Source organism: Pleurodeles waltl, chromosome 12, assembly GCF_031143425.1.
Source record: "Pleurodeles waltl isolate 20211129_DDA chromosome 12, aPleWal1.hap1.20221129, whole genome shotgun sequence".
Classification (NCBI taxonomy): Eukaryota; Metazoa; Chordata; class Amphibia; order Caudata; family Salamandridae; genus Pleurodeles; species Pleurodeles waltl.
The window spans coordinates 514,994,872-515,018,372 of NC_090451.1; the positions used below are offsets into that span (position 1 = coordinate 514,994,872).

At 44.0% G+C, this 23,501-nt stretch overlaps 1 protein-coding gene across 1 annotated transcript in view; it reads right to left on the minus strand.

Moving 5' to 3' along the window:
* The window catches only part of CNGB1 (cyclic nucleotide gated channel subunit beta 1), a 1,925,718-nt gene that overhangs the window by 149,822 nt on the left and 1,752,395 nt on the right, over nt 1-23,501 (minus strand). The window contains exon 39 of the mRNA XM_069217388.1: nt 11,255-11,401. Within this exon, the coding sequence (XP_069073489.1) occupies nt 11,255-11,401 (147 nt within the window). The remainder of the gene's footprint in view (nt 1-11,254; nt 11,402-23,501) is intronic.

A 23,501-nucleotide genomic window follows, 5' to 3' on the forward strand; every position in this document is an offset into this window, starting at 1 on the left:
CTCCGAAGGCAGTGGTCTCAACACAAGGGAGATCTAGAAGGTGCGGTCAAGATCTCCAGAGATGCTGCTGTGGACTTGAAGTGGTGGATTGCGAGCAACAATCTTTCACAAGGAAAGCCGTTCGCGCAGTCGCCACCAGTGGCCACGGTCATAACGGATGCTTCCACTCTAGGGTGGGGAGCTCATCTGGGGGATCTGGAGATCAAAGGGCTTTGGTCTCCAGAGGAACAGATGTTTCATATCAATCTGTTAGAGTTACAGGCTGTACGTCTGGCTCTCAAGGCCTTCCTCCCTTCCCTTCATGGTCAGTCGGTACAGGTCCTGACGGACAATACTACCACGATGTGGTACATAAACAAACAGGGAGGAGTAGGGTCGTACCTTCTCTGCAGAGAAGCTCTTCGACTATGGTCCTGGGCAAAGGACCATCAGATTTGCTTGGTAGCAAATCATTTGGCCGGGGTCTTGAATGTACGTGCGGACAGTCTCAGTCGCCAATTCTCGGCCGACCACGAGTGGCGTCTCCATCCAGATCAAGTCTGTTTAATCTTTCAGATGTGGGGGTTTCCTCGGATAGATCTGTTTGCCACTCGGGAGAACGCGCATTGTCCGTTATTCTGCAGCCTCCAGTATACGGTGCAGGGAGCATTGGGGGACGCGTTTCTGATAACCTGGTGCGACCAGTTGCTTTACGCGTTTCCCCCCATACCCTTGATTCCTCGAGTGTTGAGGAAGATTCGCCAAGACCCGGCCCAAGTCATCTTAATAGCTCCGGATTGGCCAAGGAGGGTGTGGTACTCCGACCTTCTCCAACTCTCGCTGTGCCCTCCGCTCCGTCTCCCTCTCAGGGCAGACCTCCTCTCGCAGTCGCAGGGGCAGGTTTTACACCCCAACCTCCAGAGTCTACACCTACATGCCTGGAGATTGAACGGGGCAACCTGAGTTCCTTCTCTCTCCCGCCTGATGTAGTGGATGTTATATTAGCGGCCAGGCGACACTCCACTAAATCTATCTACGCTAATAGGTGGTCTAAATTTGTTATGTGGTGTGGAGAGAGACAGATTGATCCCTTACATGCTCATCTGTCCGACGTTTTGTCTTTTGCTCTGTCTCTAGCGCAGAAAGGTTGTGCAGTGGCTACCATTAAGGGTTATTTGTCGGCTTTGTCAGCCTTCATTTGTCTTCCAGACCAACCATCGTTATTTAAATCCCCTATTGTTCTCAGATTCTTGAAAGGTCTTCTAAATAAATATCCTCCAAAACCATTCGTTATGCCTCAATGGGATTTGTCCTTGGTCCTCACTTTCCTTATGGGGTCCCCTTTTGAGCCTATGCATTCTTGCCCCTTAAGGTATTTGGTTATTAAAACAGTCTTCCTGGTGGCTATAACATCTGCAAGGAGAGTGAGTGAGTTGCAAGCCTTATCGGTAAATCCCCCTTATACAACTTTTTATGGGGATAAGGTGGTGTTGAGGACCAAGGCTGCTTTCCTCCCGAAGGTTGTTTCACCCTTCCATTTGGCCCAGACAATTACTTTGTCCACGTTCTATTCTCCGCCTCATCCTTCAAAGGAGGAAGAGAGACTACATCGCTTGGACCCAAAGAGGGCGTTAAGCTTCTACATTGATAGAACGAAGGACTTCAGGCTGGAGGATCAGCTGTTCATCAGATACGTGGGCAAGAGGAGAGGAAAGGCAGTCCACAAGAGAACACTCTCCAGGTGGGTTGTTCTTTGCATTAAAATCTGTTACTCTTTGGCAAAGAAGGATCCTCCTGATTAGAGCTCATTCCACCAGAGCTAAGTCGGCCACTTCGGCCTTGGCCAGGGGTGTTCCTGTGGTCGACATCTGCAAGGCCGCAACTTGGTCGTCCCTTCACACTTTTTCAAAACATTACTGTTTGGACTCTGAGGTCAGAAGGGACGGCCATTTTGCACGGTCAGTGCTGCATGATTTCTTGGTTTGACCATTTCGGCACCCGCCACCGGGAGTGGTACTGCTTTGGGACTCTATTCATTAGGTGAGGAATCCACAGGTAGTTGTATCCATCAGAAGAACGAGTTACTTACCTTCGGTAACGACTTTTCTGGTGGATACATTAGCTACCTGTGGATTCCTCACGGTCCCACCCGCCTCCGCGTTGCCTTTCTGGTCTTACCAAGTAATCCTTGAGTGCGCTCCTCTTGGTCTTCAAGACTGCAATAGATTTTGTAATTATGGATACTTGTATATATTTATATGTATATATCTTTGTGTATATACATGATTTGCATATATTTGTTTGTTTTAAAAAATAAAAAAATAAAAGAGAGTTATATTAAATCTATAGCCATTTTATTGCAATGTTGTATATTTTACAATGTTATGGGATGTTGCCTTGCTCTTTCATTGCATTGGGTTGTTATTCTCATGCACGTAAAAAATGTTGGTACTGACGTTGGCACGTCGGCGAGGACCTCTTATTGCCTGTATGACGTCAGACGGCGTCGCGTGGGCTAGAGTGACGTCCTCGTCGACGTGCAGAGACTAGGAAGAAGCTTTCCGTCGAATGCTGGCGCCATGGGAGTATTCATTAGGTGAGGAATCCACAGGTAGCTAATGTATCCACCAGAAAAGTCGTTACCGAAGGTAAGTAACTCGTTCATATGTATATATATATATATATATATATATATATATATATATATATATATATATTCATCTACCTGGAAGAAGTGATAGTGGAAGGTTGAGCATCAGTTACTTTATCAAAAGACGTGGATGACTTAAGAGGTGATCTCGATTTGTCTCTGAAATTTTCCTGCGTGAGTACCTCTACGCAGTGGACCGCTTTATCTCTGTCAGACTGTTTCTTAAAGGTATGGACGTATAATCTACCGGTACGATGGCTTTGTGGATCATTCTGTAATTGAGGTGGACTGTTCATAGATGTTTTGTTCAGGGGTGGTGGTGTTGGTGTTGAGTTCATGTGTTGGTCATCTAAACTGCCCAGGAAGTGTACCAGATCCGCAGGCTCTGTGTAATCCCTTGATTTCCCATCCATTGTGATCCACATTGTGGCAGGTTCTAAAAAAAACATATTTTATATCCCACTTCCAATTTCTTGGTCTAAGTTGAGGAACACTTTTCGTTTGGCATTGGTTTCAGTGGAGAAGTCTGCTGCAATGAATACTTTATGGCCTTCCAAGTCATACGGACCATGTTTACGAGCAGCTGTTGATATTTGATAAACCTCTTCATGACATAAGAGACATGCAATAATCAGTCTAGGTCTAGATTCAAGAGTTGAAGTTTAAGTTCTTGAACAAATTTTGGGAGCTCTCTGCAACTCAAGGGGAAGCTCAATAGATATGTTCAGTAGCCACGGTATTAACGTCAGTAGCAAGTTCTTCACATCATTCACTTCAATTTTGTACTGGAATTCCATAAAAACAAACTTTATTTCTTAGGTCCCTGTCTTCCAAATCTATAACTTTTTGTTTTAGGTGACATATATCAGGGCCCCAATGCACCAAATTATCTAATTTGTCTTCCAAAAAGTTAGTTCTTTTATCTAGAGTTTTCACTTTGGTATGAAAAGAGTTTTGGTCCATCTGTATTGTCTTCATTTCTGTTGCAAGATCTGAAACTTTGACATCCATAGATCCAAATCTTTGCCCCATGGCAGAGATTTCTTTTAAAATAAGGTCCATAGAAGTAGTGTCTTTGTGGGACAATAGTAGAAGTGTGCGGAGGTAGAGTGTTCCCTACTACTTGTCCAAACAAAGGCTTTCTATTAGATTTGCCAATGGCCATACTGTTATACTTCAATGTTAGAGAAGACAATAAATAAGTACAGCTTCGTAATCAAATATGGTATCCAATCGTCTCACCAAGAAGGTAGTTATTAACACTGTAAATGTAGCTAGATATTTAGATGGTGACAGACATCAGGATTCTAAAGATTATGGCTATATGTTTTCAGACAGGAATCATTGAAAAGCAGTGTATCAGAAATGTTGCACAATTTTCCCCTGCCTATCCAGATTTGCTCTACCCCCTCTGCTGATAGGAATTCCAGCGTTTACTTAATTTCATAGTAGAGTCTGAATTGTCAAATGACGAGAAATACCTCAGAAGTGAAAGTTCATATGCTTCTCCTACAGCAGCCTTTCAACATTCAAAAATAGGAATTGCACTTATCTCTCAAGAAACTGGTTGTATTTCCTGACAGAATTAGTAATTTTCAAAGACTCTCCTAGCTGCAGGAATGGTGTACAACACTCACTTTCTGAACTGCATTTGCTCCACACACTCTGCTGACAAGGAATTCCTGCGCTCACATAATCAAATAACGGAGTCTGAACAGTTATGAAGAGAAACAGCTCAGAGGTGAGAGTTCTCGGATGCTTCCCTGTACTGTGTGGAGAGTTCAACCAGTAATTTAATTCCCCTGGAGCAGCCTCCCAGTTTAAACAGCTGACTTGGTTACTGACAGAATGTGTTGTTATTTTGTGATGCTCTCAGCTGAAGGGATGGTGTCCAGTTGATTTGTAACCGGGCTTCAGGGCTTCAATTAAGAACTTGGTTTAACTGTCATCTCTCACTTCTGAAATAACTTCAGAGTTATGCCCCCGTTATCTTATTCATGTTGCCTTTCCCTCTGGCTCCAAGGAGGCTTTTTGACAGCTGTTTGAGTAATCCTTCTCACCTTGAGTCTCAGAGCTCTACGCTGAGGCGGCCATATCAGATGGCAGCCAGACTCACCCCCGATGTGTTGCTTTTGTATCTGTGAGAGAATTATTTGGTACAATTTAAAGGACTGGCATTGGTAAAATGCATCAAAGAGGATTTGCTGGAATTGAAATGTCTTTGGTCAGGTACCACAATAGTTTTGAAAGACTTCATGCCGACAAGAGCTTGGAGAAGAGCGCAGAAACCGGAAGCAATCGATAGAGCAACGAAAAAAGGGAATAAGAAACTTAGAAAGTTTTGTAAAGGGATGGTTTTCCTTGAGCACAGTGACATTCTATTTGAAACTGTTGAGTTTTTCCAAGATGATAGGATGAATTTATTGATTTATGGGATTGAATTGTTTTTGATGAAGGTGAGGAATGTTTTGGTTTGACTGCTGAATTTTCCTGTTGTAAGTAGGCAGGAAATGAAAAGTGGGTGGGGACAGAACAACACTGGTGATTTTTCTGGTGGGGGTGATTTACACAAGTTGAAAGTTACAGCACAAAATGTTGGTCATGTTAGAGACAATAAAGGATTGGGGGAGAGCTTTCTGAATTGGAAGACGAGAGGAACAGTGTGTTTGCATGAGGTTTGGATGTGGTGAGTTTGTGTGTGGAGATCTGTGATTGGGCACTTGGGTTGTAAAGGAGCTACTTAATGGAGGGCTTTTTGTATAGGTATTAGGATGTTTAGTCACACTAGGTTGTTGACTAGCATGTAAAGCGTAAAAGCCAAGGTTTGATGTTATACTTTTTGCACCTGTTTCTTTAAAGCGGCCTTTTCCACACTAAAGATTGATCCTGTACATGAATACACCATCGCACCTGATGGCCTTTTTTTTTAAAGGGGGGTCTTCAGGCAGGTGGTAGCGTCTGGAGACAGGTGACAACGGGATTGGCAGCTTAGCTGGGGGCAAGGGTTATTAGGTTTAAGGCCACGGTTACATGTGGATAAGGTGCCATTTTAAATGACGCACTGGCTGGCAGGGATAGTTAGGTTTTTCTCCCACCCTAAGGTGTAGCGGGGGTATTTCAAGGATCATCCTTAGTTGATCTGGAGGTCCAGGCCTTGGGGGGCTATGGGTTACGAGTTGGATGTTAGTTTTGGCAAATCTGGTGAAACCGGTTTGCAAAGGATAAGGTTTGGACAATGTTTGTCATTGAAGATGAACAGGTGTGTGAGCGGTGATTTACACAAATTGAAAGTTGCGGCTAGAAACATTGTTCATGTTTGAGACCCAGTCAAGGATTGGGGGGTTGGGTGGGCTCTGAATTGGAAGACGAGGGGAACAGTGTGTGTGTATGAGGTTTGGATGCAGGGAGTGTGTGCAAAATGGAGACTATCGCCTTGTAAATGGGAGGGGTTTCAGGAGGAGTCAGTAGGGGTTTAGGTAGAGTTAAGGAGGAGTTTAGATAGGAACAGACATTCACCCACAAAAGAGTAAGCCCATTGCTATTCAGGAACTGTACTACATAAAATTACTACAACCCAAAATAGTAGTAACTATACTTCTGCTCAGACCTGGAGTAAGTTCATCTCCTTACATGGCCAACCACTAGTACTGCAAAACTCTCCCATAGAAAATAATGAAGGAATGGCATGTTTGAATAAATTAATATAATTTGACTTTATACACATATATATATAAATGTAGTTTAATACAAAACATACATAAAAAATAAATATTCTATGACCAAATATTTTATTAACCTTTTCATTTAAAAATAAATGTAACTATATAAAATAAATCAATTTATACAAATTATAGATGTGCATTATTTTTTGTAACTTAGTACACAATAAAGTAATATAAACATTTTAGGTGGCATATTTTAGATAAACCCTTTAAAATATTTTTTTAATTTAATAAATTAAAATTAAATATTTTATTCAAAATTAAGTAAATAGTGTTGTAACATATTTTTATTTTGTCCAACACATAAAATAAATATATACAACTAATTTATATTACTATTTAACCTAAATGTTTTTCAAAATATTTTTTAAGTACACTTTATGAATCTTTCCTATACTTTGCCATAAGGAGACCTATCCCCAGGGGTGGAGAACTCCACCTATGTGTGAGAGGTTACTTGTAGTAACTTTACACTCATAAATTTGGTTGTACCCCATTTCAGGGGGTAGAGGCGTGTAAGTTTACACTCTATAGTAAATTTGCACTCGGATATTATGAAAAGCCAAAAGTAGTAACTTTACTACAAAAGCGTAAGAGTAAATTTTGATGTGTAGAGTTACTGTTAGACCTGGCAGCTTTTTGGCGTGTCTCCCCTGTCTTTCTGCCTTCTGACCTCCTGATTTTATGGTGTACTGGACTCGGTTTTGGCTGGTTTATTGTCTCTGTGCACTTTACCACTGCTAATCTGTGTTAAAGTGCAAGTGCTCCCTATTGAAATTGTACTGTTGATTGGTTTATCCATGATTGGCATATTTGATTTACTGGTAAGTCCCTAGTAAAGTGCACTAGAGGTGTCCAGGGCCTGTAAATCAAATGCTACTAGTGGGCCTGCAGAACTGGTTGTGCCACCCACATTAGTAGTCCTGTAACCATGGCTCAGACCTGCCACTGCAGGGTCTGTGTGTGCAGTTTTAAACTGCCAATTTGACTTGGCAAGTGTACCCACTTGCCAGGCCTAAACCTTCTCTTTTACTACGTCAGGCACCCCTAAGGTAGGCCCTAGGTAGCCCCAGGGGCAGGGTGCAGTGTATGCTTAAGGTACGACATATACTAGTGTGTTTTATATGTCCTAAGAGTGAAATACTGCCAAAATCGGTTTTCACTGTGCAAAGCCTATCCCTCTCATAGGTTAACATGGGGGATGCCTTTAAATATCCTTAAAGCACAGATTTCTTTTGAGAGTAGATAAAAATGTGGAGTTTAGGGTCTCTGAACTCACAATTTAAAAAGACATTTTTTTAGTGAAGTTGGTTTTTAAACTGTCTGTTTGAAAATGCCACTTTTAGAAAGTAGGCATTTTCTTGTTTAAACCATTCTGTGACTCTGCCTGTTTGTGGATTGTCTGTCTGGGTCAGTTTGACAGGTGGGCTGTTTTACACCTTCTAGACAGTGACTCAAACGGGGACAGGGATGTAGCCTGCATATCTTGATAAGCCATCTGAGCTAGAGGGGATGGAGGAGTGGTCATTCACACCTGAAAGGACTGTGCCTGCCCTCACACAATGCAGTCCCCGACCCCCTAGTGTGTGTCTAGGGCCTAGCCTGGACAAGGAAGAATCTGGCAAACACTGGAGGTTTTGCTTTGAAGTTTGCCAACTTCAAAGGCAGAAAGGAGTATAAGAAGACCCAAACGCCCAGACTTTTAGAATCTTTCGGGAATCAAGAGGAACCTCTGCCCAGGAGAAGAGCTGAAGAAGGAATACTGTCTCTTTGCTGTGTTGCTTTGCTGGACTGGCCTGCAGTTGCTGCTTCTGCCTGACGAGTGCAAAGGGTGAACTTTGCTGTGTGTCCTGCTTAAGAAAGTTCTCCAAGGGCTTGGAGTAGAGCTTGCCTCCTGTTGGAAGTCTCGGGGACACCAAAGACTTCAGTTTTCTCGACCTGCAGCACTGGGAACTGTGTGTTTTGTGCTGCTCAAGAGGAGAAACCACTGTGTCTTCGCCAACGAAGCCGCTGGCCGCACTGTGACCTGCCGGCGCCGCACGGAGTCGCATTGCCCCGCGACCCTGGTCTCACCAAGCCGCTGCTTGCACCGTGACATGTGGGCCCCGCACTCCGGCATCACCTGCTCACCCCACAGCCTGGGCCTCCCTGACAATGCCCCTCCTGCTGACACAGGTGCTGCTGCCTGCACCGTGGCCTGTGGACACCGCTCGTTAGGGAGCACAAAGCACCGTCCCGTCCCACACCACAGCCTCGGTCCACCAACTCCAGCACCATCAATTTCAGTGTAGTTACCAGGCATCCCTGCCTGCACTGTGGCCTGTGGACACCGCTTGTGAGGGTCACGAAGCACCATCCTGTCCCGCACCGCTGGCTTTGGCCTACCGATGACAGCGCTTCCGCAATGACGACGAAGCTGCCTGCACCGCGACCTGTGGACACCGCACATTGCACCATCCCGCTTCACACCGCAGCCCTGGTCTCACCGACACCGCTGGATGGTGTCACCGAGCCGCTGCTTGCACCGTGACCTGTGGGCACCGCAAGTCGCATTGTCCCGCTTCGCACTGCAGCCCAAACGCCATCCACACCAGCGCTCCTGACTTCAGTAGCTCAGAGTTCGATCTACAATGCGTGTGACTTCAAGGGCCCGACAACTCCTGCACCGACTCTGGAACCGACCCCGCGACGCCACTCTCTGGAGCTCACCGCGAGGATCACAATGCCCTACAAATCCAAGGTACTGTTTGCGGGTCTTCTCAAAATCGTAGCTGGCCTGCGACACCGTGGTCAGCCTGAACTGTTGGTTTTGTTGATCATGACGCTGTGTTAGCCCCAGGTGGAGCTATTGACTTCAAGGAACTGTATTTTTGAGTAAATCTTGCAGAATACATATTTTTATTACTGTATGTTGGATTTGTATCGTATTCGGTCTTGTTTTATATCGATAAATATTGGCTATTTTTCTAAAACTGGTGTGATGTCCTTTTGTAGTGTTTTCACTGTGTTACTGTGTATTATGTGCAAATGCTTTACACATTGCTTCAGTGGTAAGCCAGACTGCTCGTGCCAAGCTACCAAAGGGGTGAGCAGGGGTTATTTGAGCAGGTATCTCCCTTATCCTGACTAGACGGAGGGTCCCTACTTGGACAGGGTGCAAACCGAATGCCAGCTAGAGACCACATTTCCAACAGTTACTCATGAGTAAATTTACCTTTGTAAATAGGCCCCTTAGTTTCTAATGGAATGCACTGGACTGAAGGAAAACTTGAGTCATTGAAGAAAGAAACCCCACTCATTTCAAGATAGTAATGATGACAAAATACTGTGGGTCCCTGTAAACAAAGACCAGTTGAGATATGATACACAAAACGTAAAGCTATATAGGAGTAATAGACCATTAAGCAGCAACCTAGCACTTAATTTCCCTTTAGTAACATGAATCGTCATTAGGAGATGTGCTACATGCCTCTTTGGAAGGGTGAGGACTACAGGAGAGGCGACCCATCACATGAGCATCTGCTGACACCAGTGTGCATGATGCCCAGGGTATGTGTAACTAGAGAATGCACTCAGTAGGTCAGTGAGGGTGCCAGGGCTAAGTACACACTGACAGATAGAGGGAAAAGCAACCAGCCTTGGCAAGGCACTGACAGCCCCTGGGGTGACTGGCACACACCAGCCAGTGATGCTGAGGTCCACCACTTGGAAACAGTTGATCTGGTCAACCTGCAGCAAAAACAGTCTGTGGCTGAGACCTAACAAGGTTGGGTACCAGTCTATACCTGCACATTTTCTGGGGCTCAACACTGTTTGTTTTTTTGGAATGGAACAAAAAGTGAGCGTTCCTTATCTTATCAAACTATTCTCTTCTGAAAAGATGCATTGTTATCAGCAACTAGTGACACATGAGCACACTCAGTGCTCTGATGAGCCTTCACATGGGTGCAAGGCTGGCAAAGAAAGATCCTCTGAATGCAGTGCTTAAATTAACATTTGGATTAAGAGGGTGAGGATCACATCATCCTTCCTTTCAGTTTTTCATTTAGTTTTTTTTTGGGACAGGGACGCCGATGGGATTTGTAAGAATCCCAGACTGGACACAGGAGTGGAGAGGAGGATACAGGAAGAAGTTCAAGGGAAAACATGTCAGTCAGTCATGTTAAGAATATTTCTGAGGCACCGCAGTTGGCAGTGATATATGTGTTTTTTCCACAAGTTGAATTGATTTTTTAAAAACACCACCTTTGGCATTTCTATAAATAAAAACTTTAAAAAAATACGTGACAGAAGCATTGCTAATAAGTGGTGAGCGGTATACCATTATAGAGCCACCAGTCCTAGGAAAGATAACAAAAATCAGTGGGATGGAATACCAGTTTTGCCACCTGCTTCAGGCTGATGCACCTCTCTAAAGAATGACTTTGTGCCGCTACTGTCACTACTTGAAGTGAAGATGACCTCAAGTCATCAAAAGGCACCACTAAGGCAATTTCGATCATTAATAGTTCACAAATTATAGATACACCTCTTCCACTTGGTAAGTACTGCATCCCCGGAATTATATATCACAATTTACTGAGGGAAATTTTGCAGAAATAAAGGCCAACATTTGAAACTTGCTGCTCCAAATACTAGTTTGGCATGTTATGTCTGATTTCAACGTTAGCAGTAAAGGAATTTACATTCTCCTTTACTGGCCCACACATGATTGTGGTTCAAGCAGGTTTTCTGAATTACCAGATTTGGTTAAGACTTACTTTACCCAGCAGTGTTCTTCTAGCTCTTTTGATTCACAAATGATGGACAGATGCACTCCATCAGTAAGTAGTTTTGCGGGACACTCGGGGTGCAGTACACCAATCAGAAACATCACAGTGTAGACAGTTAACTATGTACTTACTTGGCCTTCCTGCGCAGTACCTTCTGTGACTCTGGGTAATGGATCAGGATTTCACTCAGGTCCTTCTTATCCAGGATGAATAGGTTGGTAAATCCATGGGCGACAACATTGGCAGTGCGTCGGTTTCCACCTCCTACGGCGAGCAAACTAACCAAAGTGAAAGAAGCATATGTGACACAGGAAAATGTGAGACAAAACCAGAGAGTAAAAGGGATTGTGTAGAGGAATACAGTGCACACAGGGAATTGTGTTGTTAGGATCTAGTATAACATGCATTTTGTCTAATGATGTTCACTGTCATTTATGAAAACAACCAGTTTCAATTGGTAATCTGGAGATTTGAGTATTTCATACCCTGCTTTTACATTTGGCAATAAAGTGTATTTTTGGTGATTGAAAGTACATTTTATTTCAAAACTCGAAGTCTTTCACTGCAGTGCTTACTTGATTTCTGCTAATAAAAGCATTAAGTGCACTGATGCATTTTCACAAACAAGGATAGTGTGATTTGAACATAGCAGGCAGAGAGGGGACAGCCCTATGTATCTGCCTTTCCTCAATTGATTGGGAGTGGGAATATAGGTATGAACCTAATTACTAAATTGGTACAGTACATTCCTTATCTTTTATGAAGCTTAACGTCCTGATAGGGAATACATCTGATTTCTAAACAACATTTTCCAGTAAACAGCTTATTAATACTGGTGTTGGGTCATAAAGTACTACACTGTCTATTTCAAGTAATGGTCTGTATGTACTGGGTGGGGAATTCACTAGCCTGTTATTGCAGCTTTATTGTCCTCCGTAGTGATATTTTCCCAATCACTTGTGGTGTTATTTGCTCAGTACAAACTGTCCCGCTCTTTACACAAGACAAACAAATGATTGGGCCTCATGTTTCACTCTAATAATAAGCTTTGGTATGGAGATATTGAAGGCCACCTACCTGAGGGCACAAAATTGAACATAACCAGCCTCAGTTAGAGTTTCAGGTTTAACTACCAATGGTCACCAACCCTGCTTTATTTGTCTGAATATTGCACCTTCTTCACTTACTATCAAATCAGGGTTGACCACACTGTCAGTTTTAGGGGAAAACAGGCCTCCATTGTGTTGATTCCAAACTTCTAGGAAAGATGCCCCGGGTTATCTCCTGACCTCTATAGCAGAGAGGCACTAACACCTACTGCTTGTATATCCCAAGGAGCTTCTCTAACGTTCACCCTCACAATGAGAAGTTAATGAATGTCATTAATAAACCATGGCACAATAGCTCTAATTTCAGATTGTCATTAACAAACCATGGTAAGATATATGATTGTTATTATTAAACCATGGCAGGACAGTGCTAATTACAGAAAAGGATGTCAAAAGGCAAGCTATAACTCATTTTAAATAAGGGCTTGTGATAAAAGGCGGAGGCTGTGCAGGAGCCTGCATCCATCACTACCTGTGAATGAGACAGATTTGCATGGAGCATGTTGCATTCAAATCTATTTCTGTCCTGAACAATATGAGTTACGACCCTGCAGCAATATGAAGGTCTGGACAGCATCCCACCAGGACAGTGCCCACGTCTTCCTGAGAGAGGACAAGAAAGGACAGGGAAGAAGGGGATCACATACTTTAGGCACAGAAAGGGTGCACAGGGTGGAAGTTAGCTCTCCGTTCGTACAAAATAATAATCAGGGATGGTCTTTCGAGATAGTACCTTCCTAGTGTCCTGCAATTTGAATTTGCTGTTTGTTCTGTTGACTTCAAATCCTGAGTAGACAATACCAATCTTGTGGAAGAAGGATTAGACCATCCAGGCAGTATTTAAACAGGCCATTGTAGGGTCTCCATTGGACCCAAAGACTAGGGAATTGGGGCAGGCCATGGCTAGTAAACAACTTATTTTTCCACACCGCTGAATTCACCACTGGTGCATCCTCACCAGTGAATTTCACAGAAAAGAAGGTGAAGAGAGGCAAAGATACAGAGGGACACCTCCATTGTTAAAAACACACACAAATGTGTGACAGTAAATGTCAATTTTAGAGAAAGAAACACTTCACACGTAGGTAAAGGCAAACTCCAGTCCTAACCCTTGCTTTATTACCCTGGTCACATGGCCGTCTCCATGACTGAATAACCATCTTGACCTTGGGAGCACATGCTGCATCCCACACTATGTGTAAAAACAAAGGAGCACACAGCCAAAAGATCTAGGCCTGACCACTACAAGGACAATGTAAGGTATAAGGGGTCTGTGGTGATGGTGGGACTTCAGCCACATGCCTTGAGTCACATTAAAGGGGAAAAAGGGACCAGTGCAGGATTCAATGCAGGAATGATAATGATGGGTACATTTAAATGGTGTCATTTCTTTGTTACTGTGGTAAATTCACTTGGAATCACTGGGAATCCTAAGACATTTCTGCCTAGCTGATCACTTAGGCATTTTTCATATCATCCTGGATGGAGAGGACTCATTTCTGTTATTGCTCTTCATTTCAAAATGACTCCCTGATCAAGTAAAATTATTGTCGACCACGATTGGCAGTATTTTAACATGAGGATGATCCATATGTTATAGTTAAGTTGGATGTTAACATAGTTCAAAATTAGGGGTAACATATCACGCATCTTTATATAATTTAATGTGACGTCATCCTGTCATTTATGCTGTACTTGCCAAAATGAACAACTGTACATTTTCAGTATAAAGTTTTTATTTTTTTCCCAAGATATCACAAAGGGAGCATTCTGAAGTTCCTAAAGAAACTGGTGGAGGCATCAATTTTAGCATGGCAAACCTGGATGTGAAAAATGTAACCCATTCATATAGCTGATATTTTGGTGTTTTCTAGTATTTGGCCCACCCATATTATTTTCCTACCAAAGCTACCTGTTTCACCTCAAGATATTTGATGTTCTTGGCAGACAACCAGAAGAGTAGGTGCAGCAGTTTTTATGATGGAGAGAATATTTCACTATGACCAATTTCCATTTGTTGTATCTGAGAACTTAGAAAATAAAAATCAACCAATATGAGAGGAAGGAAATTGAGGATGGACTTGGGGTAGGAGGAAAGAAATGCAGAAGAAGCTCAAAGAAGTTGGGAGAAAACTGTGTTTTAGATCACAGTGATAATCTTTTGGTGGATTGTGAAGAGATTTTAACTCCATCGGTTGTCACCTCACCCACTAAGAGCCCCAGTAGGAGCCCTGCGTCCTGTTTATTGACCAACTAACAGGAAAGCATCCCTAATCTATTTGGTAGAGTTAGGGATTTGGCTCAGAGTGCAGGCAAACTATTGCCCTGCAGTCATAAAGCTTACCCACCGGACCCAGAAATAGCAACTTTGCCATCAGCTTTAACCTCTGACCCTTCTATCCCATGCAGTAATCGGTTTCTACCTCTTCAAGGCCTATCTGCAAAATCCACTCTGCAGTGCATTTCTGATGTTCAGGCATACGAAGAGGATGGGTACCCTATTGTTCATATGGCTAGTCACCCACCTTCTGATTTGCAGGGTGTATGTTTGCACTTAGGACTGAAATAGGGTCCCTCAAGACCATGATCGCAGATCTTGTAGGCACTGTAAGACTTCTTGGTGAGGGGAGGGAGGGGAAATGTTGTAATGGCACTCTTTTGTTCTCAGTGGCTCAAGCAATCACTATCCAAAAGCCCCCCCATGGTTCAAGCTACAACTATCACGGACCTTCATATTCCCTTTATTAAAAATTCAGTTGAGCATTTAAGTCCTTTCCCTGCTATACAAACTCAAAGGTTACAGCTAGAGATACCTCTGAGGGGCTTTAGAGAACGGTAGGTGCGTCACTTGATGCTGTCCCCTGCCATTCCACTAGCAGTGGATTCAACGCCTCAGCTCTAGCACCCAGGAGTGCGTGTCAATCTCACCAGTTGACCAAAGAAAGTACCATTATCCCAATACTGTGTAAAATGTATATGACTAATGTACCCAGACTCAACTTGCAGAGAGGGATGAGTGGAGGAGGCCTCTCTGATAAACAAGCAGATACATTAGATACGTCATACAAGAAGCTGTTTTTCAGTGGTTAGAAGTGCCATTTGGAGGGCCAGATGACATAGCTACCAGAGTACCCCTTTTGATTGCAGTGAACCCCTCTTAGCTGGTGGGCGGTTAGTTGATGGCTTAGTGGCCCTGGATTTAAGAACCAATCCACTGGTAGGGTCCACTATCCAGTTTAAGTATAATTTCCCTCACAGACGATCAGTTCAACCCCAAATGCATTCCCAAGATGTTGGTTTCGTTTTAGACAAGGTTGATTGACTCCAGCAGTTGAATAGCCAGCCCCTCCTACTATGGGAAGCTGTCGTGGATCTGTGGGCTCTATTAGCAGTTGTTGCGACAAGGGTTGCTCCTCACTGAATGTAAAGGGCTCATGCTGTGGAGAGAAGCCTCTTTTTGCATCATCAGTATCACCAAAGAAAGGTATGTTTGACCTTAGTGGTGATTGGAGCCCTTTGTCAATATGGTTCGACTCTTTTGATAATCTTTCTCCCCTGCTAAACCTTAAGAGTGCCCCTTCTAAAATTAACATCATCTCATGGAATGTGGCAGGCTAAAGTCCAAGTTGTTGCTGCCCAAGTGGAATGCTTTTTTGATTCTCATGATATCTGCATAGTGCAGAAAACTTGGGCTTCTGAGCCAGACTATAAATCAAGGTATGTGACTTATTATCTCCCAGCCATATCCAAAAAATTGGGGCGTCCATCTGGGGGACAACTTAATTGGATGAAGATTGCCCTTCAGTGTGTTGTGAATCGGATATCTACGGATTGTCCTGATATTATTGCCATTAGCCTTAAGGGGCCTGAAAATGTTACTAATGATATTTTCAACATTTATGCCAGGGGCACCAAAAGGGCTAAACACTCTATCACCCTGCAATTACTCGAGAATCTGCTGGGTGAGTGACCTAGCAATCATGCGCTTATTGTAGAAGGGCACTTTAATGTTTCATTTGAACTTCTTGGTTTGAGCAATACAGGGGATTGTTTGGAAAAGGATGATTTTTGGCAAGTACCTAGGTTAAATACCGAGTTAACCCCAGTGAAGAAATGCTCACAGTTTGCTCTTCAATTGAAGGACATCTCACTTGGGCTTAGATTAAGGGCCATCAATGGGAGAACTAAGTCTGACAAGTAGGGTGCCTTTACTTTTAATAGGTCATGAGGGAAGAGTTGTATTGATTATATCCTGACCTTTGGTTTCTGGTGGATGACATGGTGGTCAGGAATACAATTGACAGTGACCACAATCGCCTTTGCCTTAGTTTGGCGTCTCCCTGGGCTATGGAACAAGATGTGTTTTGCTCTCGCCGATCACTAGAAGGTTCAATCTACAAATGACAAACGTTGCTTACGCTGGACCAAGGTCGCTATGCAGGATGACACCCTTTGTCGCATAATGGTTAACTTGCTGGAGAAGGCAGGTGGGTTTCTTAAGCTTTCAAGCATACACACCTGTTCTTTTTAATCGGCTGGAATCTTTTTTTACTGTACCCTTATCTCAAACTTCTTTCAAGCCTTCCAGTGGAGAAGGAGGCCAATGGTGTAAGCAAGAATGTAGACAGGCACGAGCTCAACTAGTCAGGGCAAATAAATCTAAAGATGTTCACTGCATTCGATCACTACGGAGAATTTACAAGCAGGCACAGTCAAAGGCCAAGCGAGATTGAGAAGAGGAGAGATGGCGCCTAATCAAGGAAACTTGTGAGCGCAAAGACTCCAAGCTTTTTTGGTCTTTGGTCAACATTAGCAGCCATGGGCAGGTAGCTTCCTCAGGAAACTAAATTCAGACATCTGATTGGTTTCTCCACTTTTACTCACTTTTTAGCAAGGCCAGTCATTCAAAAAATAGTCATGTTCTCTTACTATCCACCGAGCTGGACAGTAATAACCGATGTGACTTGTTTGATCTGGGTGACAGATTTGATTCCATTGATTCTATAGTACGCTCCAAGGCAGTAAGGCCCGATGGCATTCCAGGCCATCTTTTTCCATATGAAAAGGATGAATGGGCTCAGTACATGCTACTGTTGTCCAACACTATTGCAAGGGGGGTGATGATTCCGGAGTCCTGGAGGGGTGCAGAGGTCACACCCTTATTCAAGAAAGGTGTTAGGTCCTTGCCTGGTAACTATAGGCCTATATGCCTCATTAATTCAATACAGAAGGTGTTTTGTCGTGCCCTCCTCTTAAAAATCCAGGATTGGATCAGTGATAACATTTTGTCTTCATACCAGGCTGGCTTCAGGCAAAAGACCAATACAATAGCTCAGGTTTTTCGTTTTTTTTTCATGTACTGGAAAACAGTTGTGATTGGGAAAGGCAGCCTTTATGTTGCATTCGTAGATTTTTTTTTTATAAACAAATTCTTATTGCTTTTCATGGGAAACATAAATAACAAAAAGAGGAAAAACTCGGCACAACCTGCACAGGTACAAAGAGGTATTACCAATTCTGGTATGCATCCAATTGATATAGAACACATAGGTTATTATTAGTGCTACTTAACGTAACAAAAACGCAGGAACGCACAACCATAACATAAGCCTCGTCCTGCAAGTATCATGCATTCAGCTGCCACATGGGGCGGACCACCGAGTTCGCAGGACCCACAATGAACCGGATAGGAGCATGGTCAGAGATCCCCGTGGCAGAATCTCAATGTGTGAGAGATGGCAGCAGTCAGTGGCTGGCATGAACACAAGGTCAATTCTAGATTGCGTACTGTGGGCCGCTGACATATGCGTAAAGTGTCTGCGCCGCGGATGCCATATTCTCCAGGCATCGCAGAGCCCCCCTACGTAAGTCCAGCAGCAGGCGAGTCAGATCCCCTAGGGTCCTGCGCACCACTGTCAGTGGAGCGTATATGCTAAAAACATTCAGCGTACGACCCTCTATTGTCCCTGAGATCGCCACATAGCGCCCCTGTGGATCTCTACATACCTGGACCACCACCATGGGCAATGAGCGGTGAACCAGTATGGCCCCCCGTGAGCCTCTTACAAACACCGCGTGATATACCCTGTCAAACCCTTTACGGGCTAAAAAGGGGCAGTGGTTCCTTAGGAGGTGTGTTTCTTGCATCAGGAGCATATTGGGCTTGTGTCGGTGGACATGTGCAAATACAGCTGCACGTTTGATCTCGTCTAGAAGACCATTAACATTCCAAGATATATGTGTCAACCCCATTCATCTCGTTTGTTTGTGCACGCTCCCCTTGCCCCTCTCTCCCAATTCCCTTTGTGCGCCCCCGAACAAATACCACTTCCCCTTGTGCTGTGTGTGCTCCCTGCCATGACATCTGTGCTCTACCACCCCATGCAGGTGTGAGAGATAACAAATCAACATTAAATTCAGATAACATTAACAGCTGCCCTATAACAGGGCTAAAACTCCCATACCCCCCAACTCCCGCCCATCCCCATACTTCCCCGAGAAGCATCTGTCACCCTTATCAAACAGCTCACTCCCTAACATAGTGAGTTGAAAACACCAATTGTCTGAGCAGTGGTGGACCTTCCATTTCTGCGGATTAAAGAATATTAAGTAATAAACAGACATAATGCGACCACATCGCTTTGTGGGCCATACTGGCCTCGCCCTCCCCCTTCCAAAGGTAGTTACAGCACCGGACTCTGGGACAGATGAGTGTCCTCCACTGTCTCGGGGTGCAGCCGTGTTGGGTCCTCCATCTGAGAGCCTCCCCCGTATACTCCGGCCCAGCAGCCGTCGGGGGCCCTGAGGACACTTCTCCTGTAGGTTCCACAGGAGAGCCGGATTGCGAGCCCCGCCGCTCCCTTTGCTTCCTGGAGCGCGTTCTATGGCGGGGACCATGCGGTCGCTGCGTTTGGTTGTCTGTCTTGCCGCAGCTCTCCTCCGGCAGGACCCAACGAGACCTCCTCTGTAAGCCATGTCCAGGCCGCACCCGGAGTCTCAAAGAAATATGTCCTGTTATTGTGGACCACCCTAAGCTTTGCAGGAAAGAGAAGGCGGTAGGGCGTAGCACGTCCATCGCTCTCAAATTTTGTTTCACTTCTATAAAGGAGCGGCGCTGCACCTGTTCATCCCTCGTGTAGTCTGGGAACACCAGGACTTTTGCTCCTTCACATTGTAAATCGCCCCACGAGCGCGCCGCCTGCAGTATTGCGTCCCTGTCCTTGAAGTTGAAGAGGCGGAGAATCACTGACCTTGGCGGAGAGCCCGGTGGAGGACTGGCCTGTAGAGCCCTGTGAACTCGTTCGATTGCAAACCACGGTGTGAGGCGGTCCCGGGGCATCCAGGACCGGAACCACTCCTCCAAGAAGGCGGCCAAGGAGGAGGCCGCTATGTTCTCCAGAAGGCCCACGATACGAAGGTTGTTGCGTCTCTTCCTGCTTCTCTCCCCTCCCGGGGCAAGTCTTCACACCAGCTCAGCTCCCCACCGAGTCATCCGGTGACTTTCTTTCAGCGCAGCACCGGTGCGGGGGGAGGCGGGAACTGCCGATCTGAGCAGCATGCCTCCCCCCGGCACGCTCCTTGACCCGGGAGAGGCCAGGTCCCACCACGGCCTCCACACTCTGTTTCCCTCCGCCTGGGTGACTCACTCCACTGCCTCACCACCCGTTCCGTGCCTCCCGGCCAGCCAGGCACCCCGCAGCCGTTTCCGCCTTCCGGGCCACATCCTCTTTCAGGCCCACTCTGGCCCTATCTTCCGCTGTTTATCCCACCGTCCAGAGGGGTGCCCCGGTCCCCGCCGAGGAGCCGCCTCAGCCACGGACCGCCGCTGATCTCCCCGCGGCTCGATTTAGCTGAGTGACATTTTTGGACGTGGGCCGCTCTGCGCGTTCTTTTCTCCTGGCTGAGCCGCGAGGCCCGGAGCACAGCCCGGACGTCCCAGGGACCTCCAGCGGTCCCCCGAAGTCTCACCCTTCTGCCGGGGGGAGCGAGCGATAGGTTTAGATTTGTAGATTTAAAGTTAGTTTTTGACTTGATTCCCATAGGTAAGCTCTGGGTAGCGTTACATGACATGGGAATGCTGGCCGAGATTCTAGCTCTAGTTGTTCACCTCCATGAAGCAAATTATGCTAGAGTGCGTTGGGGGGAACAAGTCCAGTTAACATACCCAATTACAGTGAAAAGGGGTGTACGCCAGGGGTGTGTTTTGGCTCCAACCCTTTTCTCTCTGTACCTAAAAAATTTGTTGAGTTTCTGTCCTCCCAACCCACTGACACCCAGGTACTAGGTTAGTGTCTAAAACCCCTGGGGGTCTCCAGTTACTACTGAACCGCTTAAAAGAATTCTGTGTAGCAAGAAAGCTCGAGATTAATACAGCAAAAACAAAGTTCATGGCAATTAACCCACATAAGTCTTATAGGGGAGGCCTACTCTGGGTGGAACTAAACTGGAGAAAGTTATTACTTTTGACTATCTAGGCATCAAGTTGTCAGATAGTATGTCTTCTCCTGTATTTGGACATGGCTCGTAAATCTTTAGCTGGCAAAGGAAGTTAAGAACTCTGTTGTTTTGGAGGAGAATAATGGCAACACCAGAACTGTCCTCCTATGCCAAGTCATTTATGGAATTTTCTCCTTTGATAGTTCTAGTAAGATCCCTTGGATAAATAGAGAGAAGAAACTACTGACTGCTGTTGGGCTGGGAGAAGCATGGAATTGTTCCTTTCCAGGGCTGATACCTTCCAAAGAAAAGGTGAAGACATGCTACTGGGAGTGGGCATCGCTAACTGAAGTAGCCTCTTCCACCCCAGGGCGGTTATCAAGTGAGTTCTTGAGTTCTAAATGTATCAGGTTTCTGGAACCCTACCTCAACTGCATCACTGTGCCGAGTGATAGGAAGCTCTATATACTTTTTAGGTTTGGCTCCCTTCCAGTAAATTCTTTGATGAGTAACTGGTACAATAGTTCTATCTCCACCATATTGTGCCCTAGTTGTAAAGCTGGCACTGAATCCATGGCACATGCATTTTTTGCTTGCCCAACCTATGCTTTACCTCGGGTGAAAAGAATGCCCTTAATCTGTATACGGCTAGGGACTCGTGACCATGCCAAAGCTTTGAGAATTCTTAAATCACATTCCAGTTTCTGGATTGCTATTGCAGTTGCTTAGTTTCTTGGGGGAATGTGGTGTATTAGGAGGAAGTTATAGAAGATTTTATAAGTCAATAATCCTTTTTTGTGTCTTGTGACAAAAATGTTGTGTACCTAATGGAGCTTCAGCTTTGCTATTTGATGTTTATGAATTGTGTATTTGAGCTGTAATGACCTATCTTTCCTGTGTTGTTTAAACTGTGGTGTAGATGGTGTAGTGTTTTTAAAGGACTATTTATTTTTTATCCAATTATTTACTTAGACTATTGCCAGGAAGACTTTTATTGCACTGGCTGCCGAAATAAAGTTATTTGCATTTGAGAAGAAGGATTTCAACTTATTAAACCATGGCTTCTCAACTCCTCTTTCCTAATATTTGTGTAGTTTCAACTGGTAAGCAGCTCCACTATTAGGGTAAACAGCAGTGACGACTGGGACGTCCTTGTTTTGCACCCCAAAAGAGTGAGGTCAAACCCCTGTTCATGGAACAAACCGTGCCCAAGTCTTTGGTTCTTTTGATTTCAATAAAGTAAGTTAAAAAATCATCCCTTTCGAGGCATCCACATAAGAACTCCCAAGACATGTTCTACAGTAAGAAGTGTTCTACAATAAAATAATAACATGCATCCATAGAATGTAATGTATATAAACAAAGTGTTTTAGGGAAAATGAATAAACCAAAGTTGAAAAGCAAAAATATGTCATATTAGAAGAGCAGAATAGAAGAGTTTGTTAATAAAACCAGTTTCTTATTATACAAAAATGCAGGTTTACATATCAGTAGCACTTCATTTTCCAAGAATTTCGAAATCCAAATTTAATGATGCTAAGAAACATTAATACTCATTATAAATGAAGCTGAATATTTCTATGAGAGATGTAAACTTTGCAAAATCAATGGAACGGCTACAAACTATTATAACTTTCAACCCATATCTCTGATTATTATTTAGTTAAAACCGTTGACAAAAATATTGGCTGTGAGAATGGAGGAGTCTATAAATAAAGATCAAGTACACTACTTTAATCTCTCTCTCAGCCAGATGTAGAGATATCTGGTGGCAAATCAGTACAGATTAGATGTACAGATATCTGGTGGCAAAGCACGGGCAGTATTCTTGCAACCCGTATAGATTTTTAAGAACTGACCTATGCACTTTTGGGTCGGTTCTTACAAATCTACATCATAGTGGGTCAGAACCAACCTGCCACATGAATATTAATGCTGAAGGTTGTAAATTGCTACTCAGTACAACTGGAAACCATCATAGAGATGGTGACCTCCTTAGGTCAATGTTTGCAATCGCATTTCAATGAAGTAACCTTTTTTATTTATTTAAGTAGTGCATTTTCCTTAAACGAAACCAGGCTGCGTTTAGAAAGAAACGTTTACTTTGTTGTTAGATTGTTTGAGAGTTTGCAGTGGTCTAGTGGATTACTGCCTACTCCTAAACAAACTTTTTTTTCAACATTCTCAACGGGGAATTGGTCCCTTCTGCAAATGGGTTACCACCCAACTTAGAAGTTGGTAACTTTTCAATAATTTACAATTGCTATTTCAGCCCTATACCATCGATACATATGGATAGGAATCACTAGTCACACCCCTTCCAAATAGCCTTGTCTATTTCTAAATCCATGTGAGGAGTCGGTAAAAAGATAACTGTAGCACAAACTGTTTGAGATACTTAATGGACGTTCCAGATAAGATTAAATTCCCAGAACTGCAGTTACAATAATACAATCTATAAAATGTATAAGAGTATATTTAGCTGTAAGCTCAAAATTTACAATTGCATTGTTAGTGATTTCATAAATTGGGAAATCAATTAGCTCTGAACTAGCTAGTATTGAAGTACCTGGATTCTGTACATGTGACCATGACTATGACCAACTTTGATTATTGTCAAAATTGGAGAACACGTTATTACTAACAATTGTATAAATATTGATGTCACCAACCAACCAACTGAACTCCCACACTATCACAGCACACAAGGGAAGAAAAAACAAAGAAGGCCTGGACTCAGTCGGCGTTGAGGGTGCAAATGCACTCTCTTTCCAGAGGCCGCTCTCGAGATTGTTCCAGTTTGAAGTCAAGATTTTTACATAAGGGTAGAAAG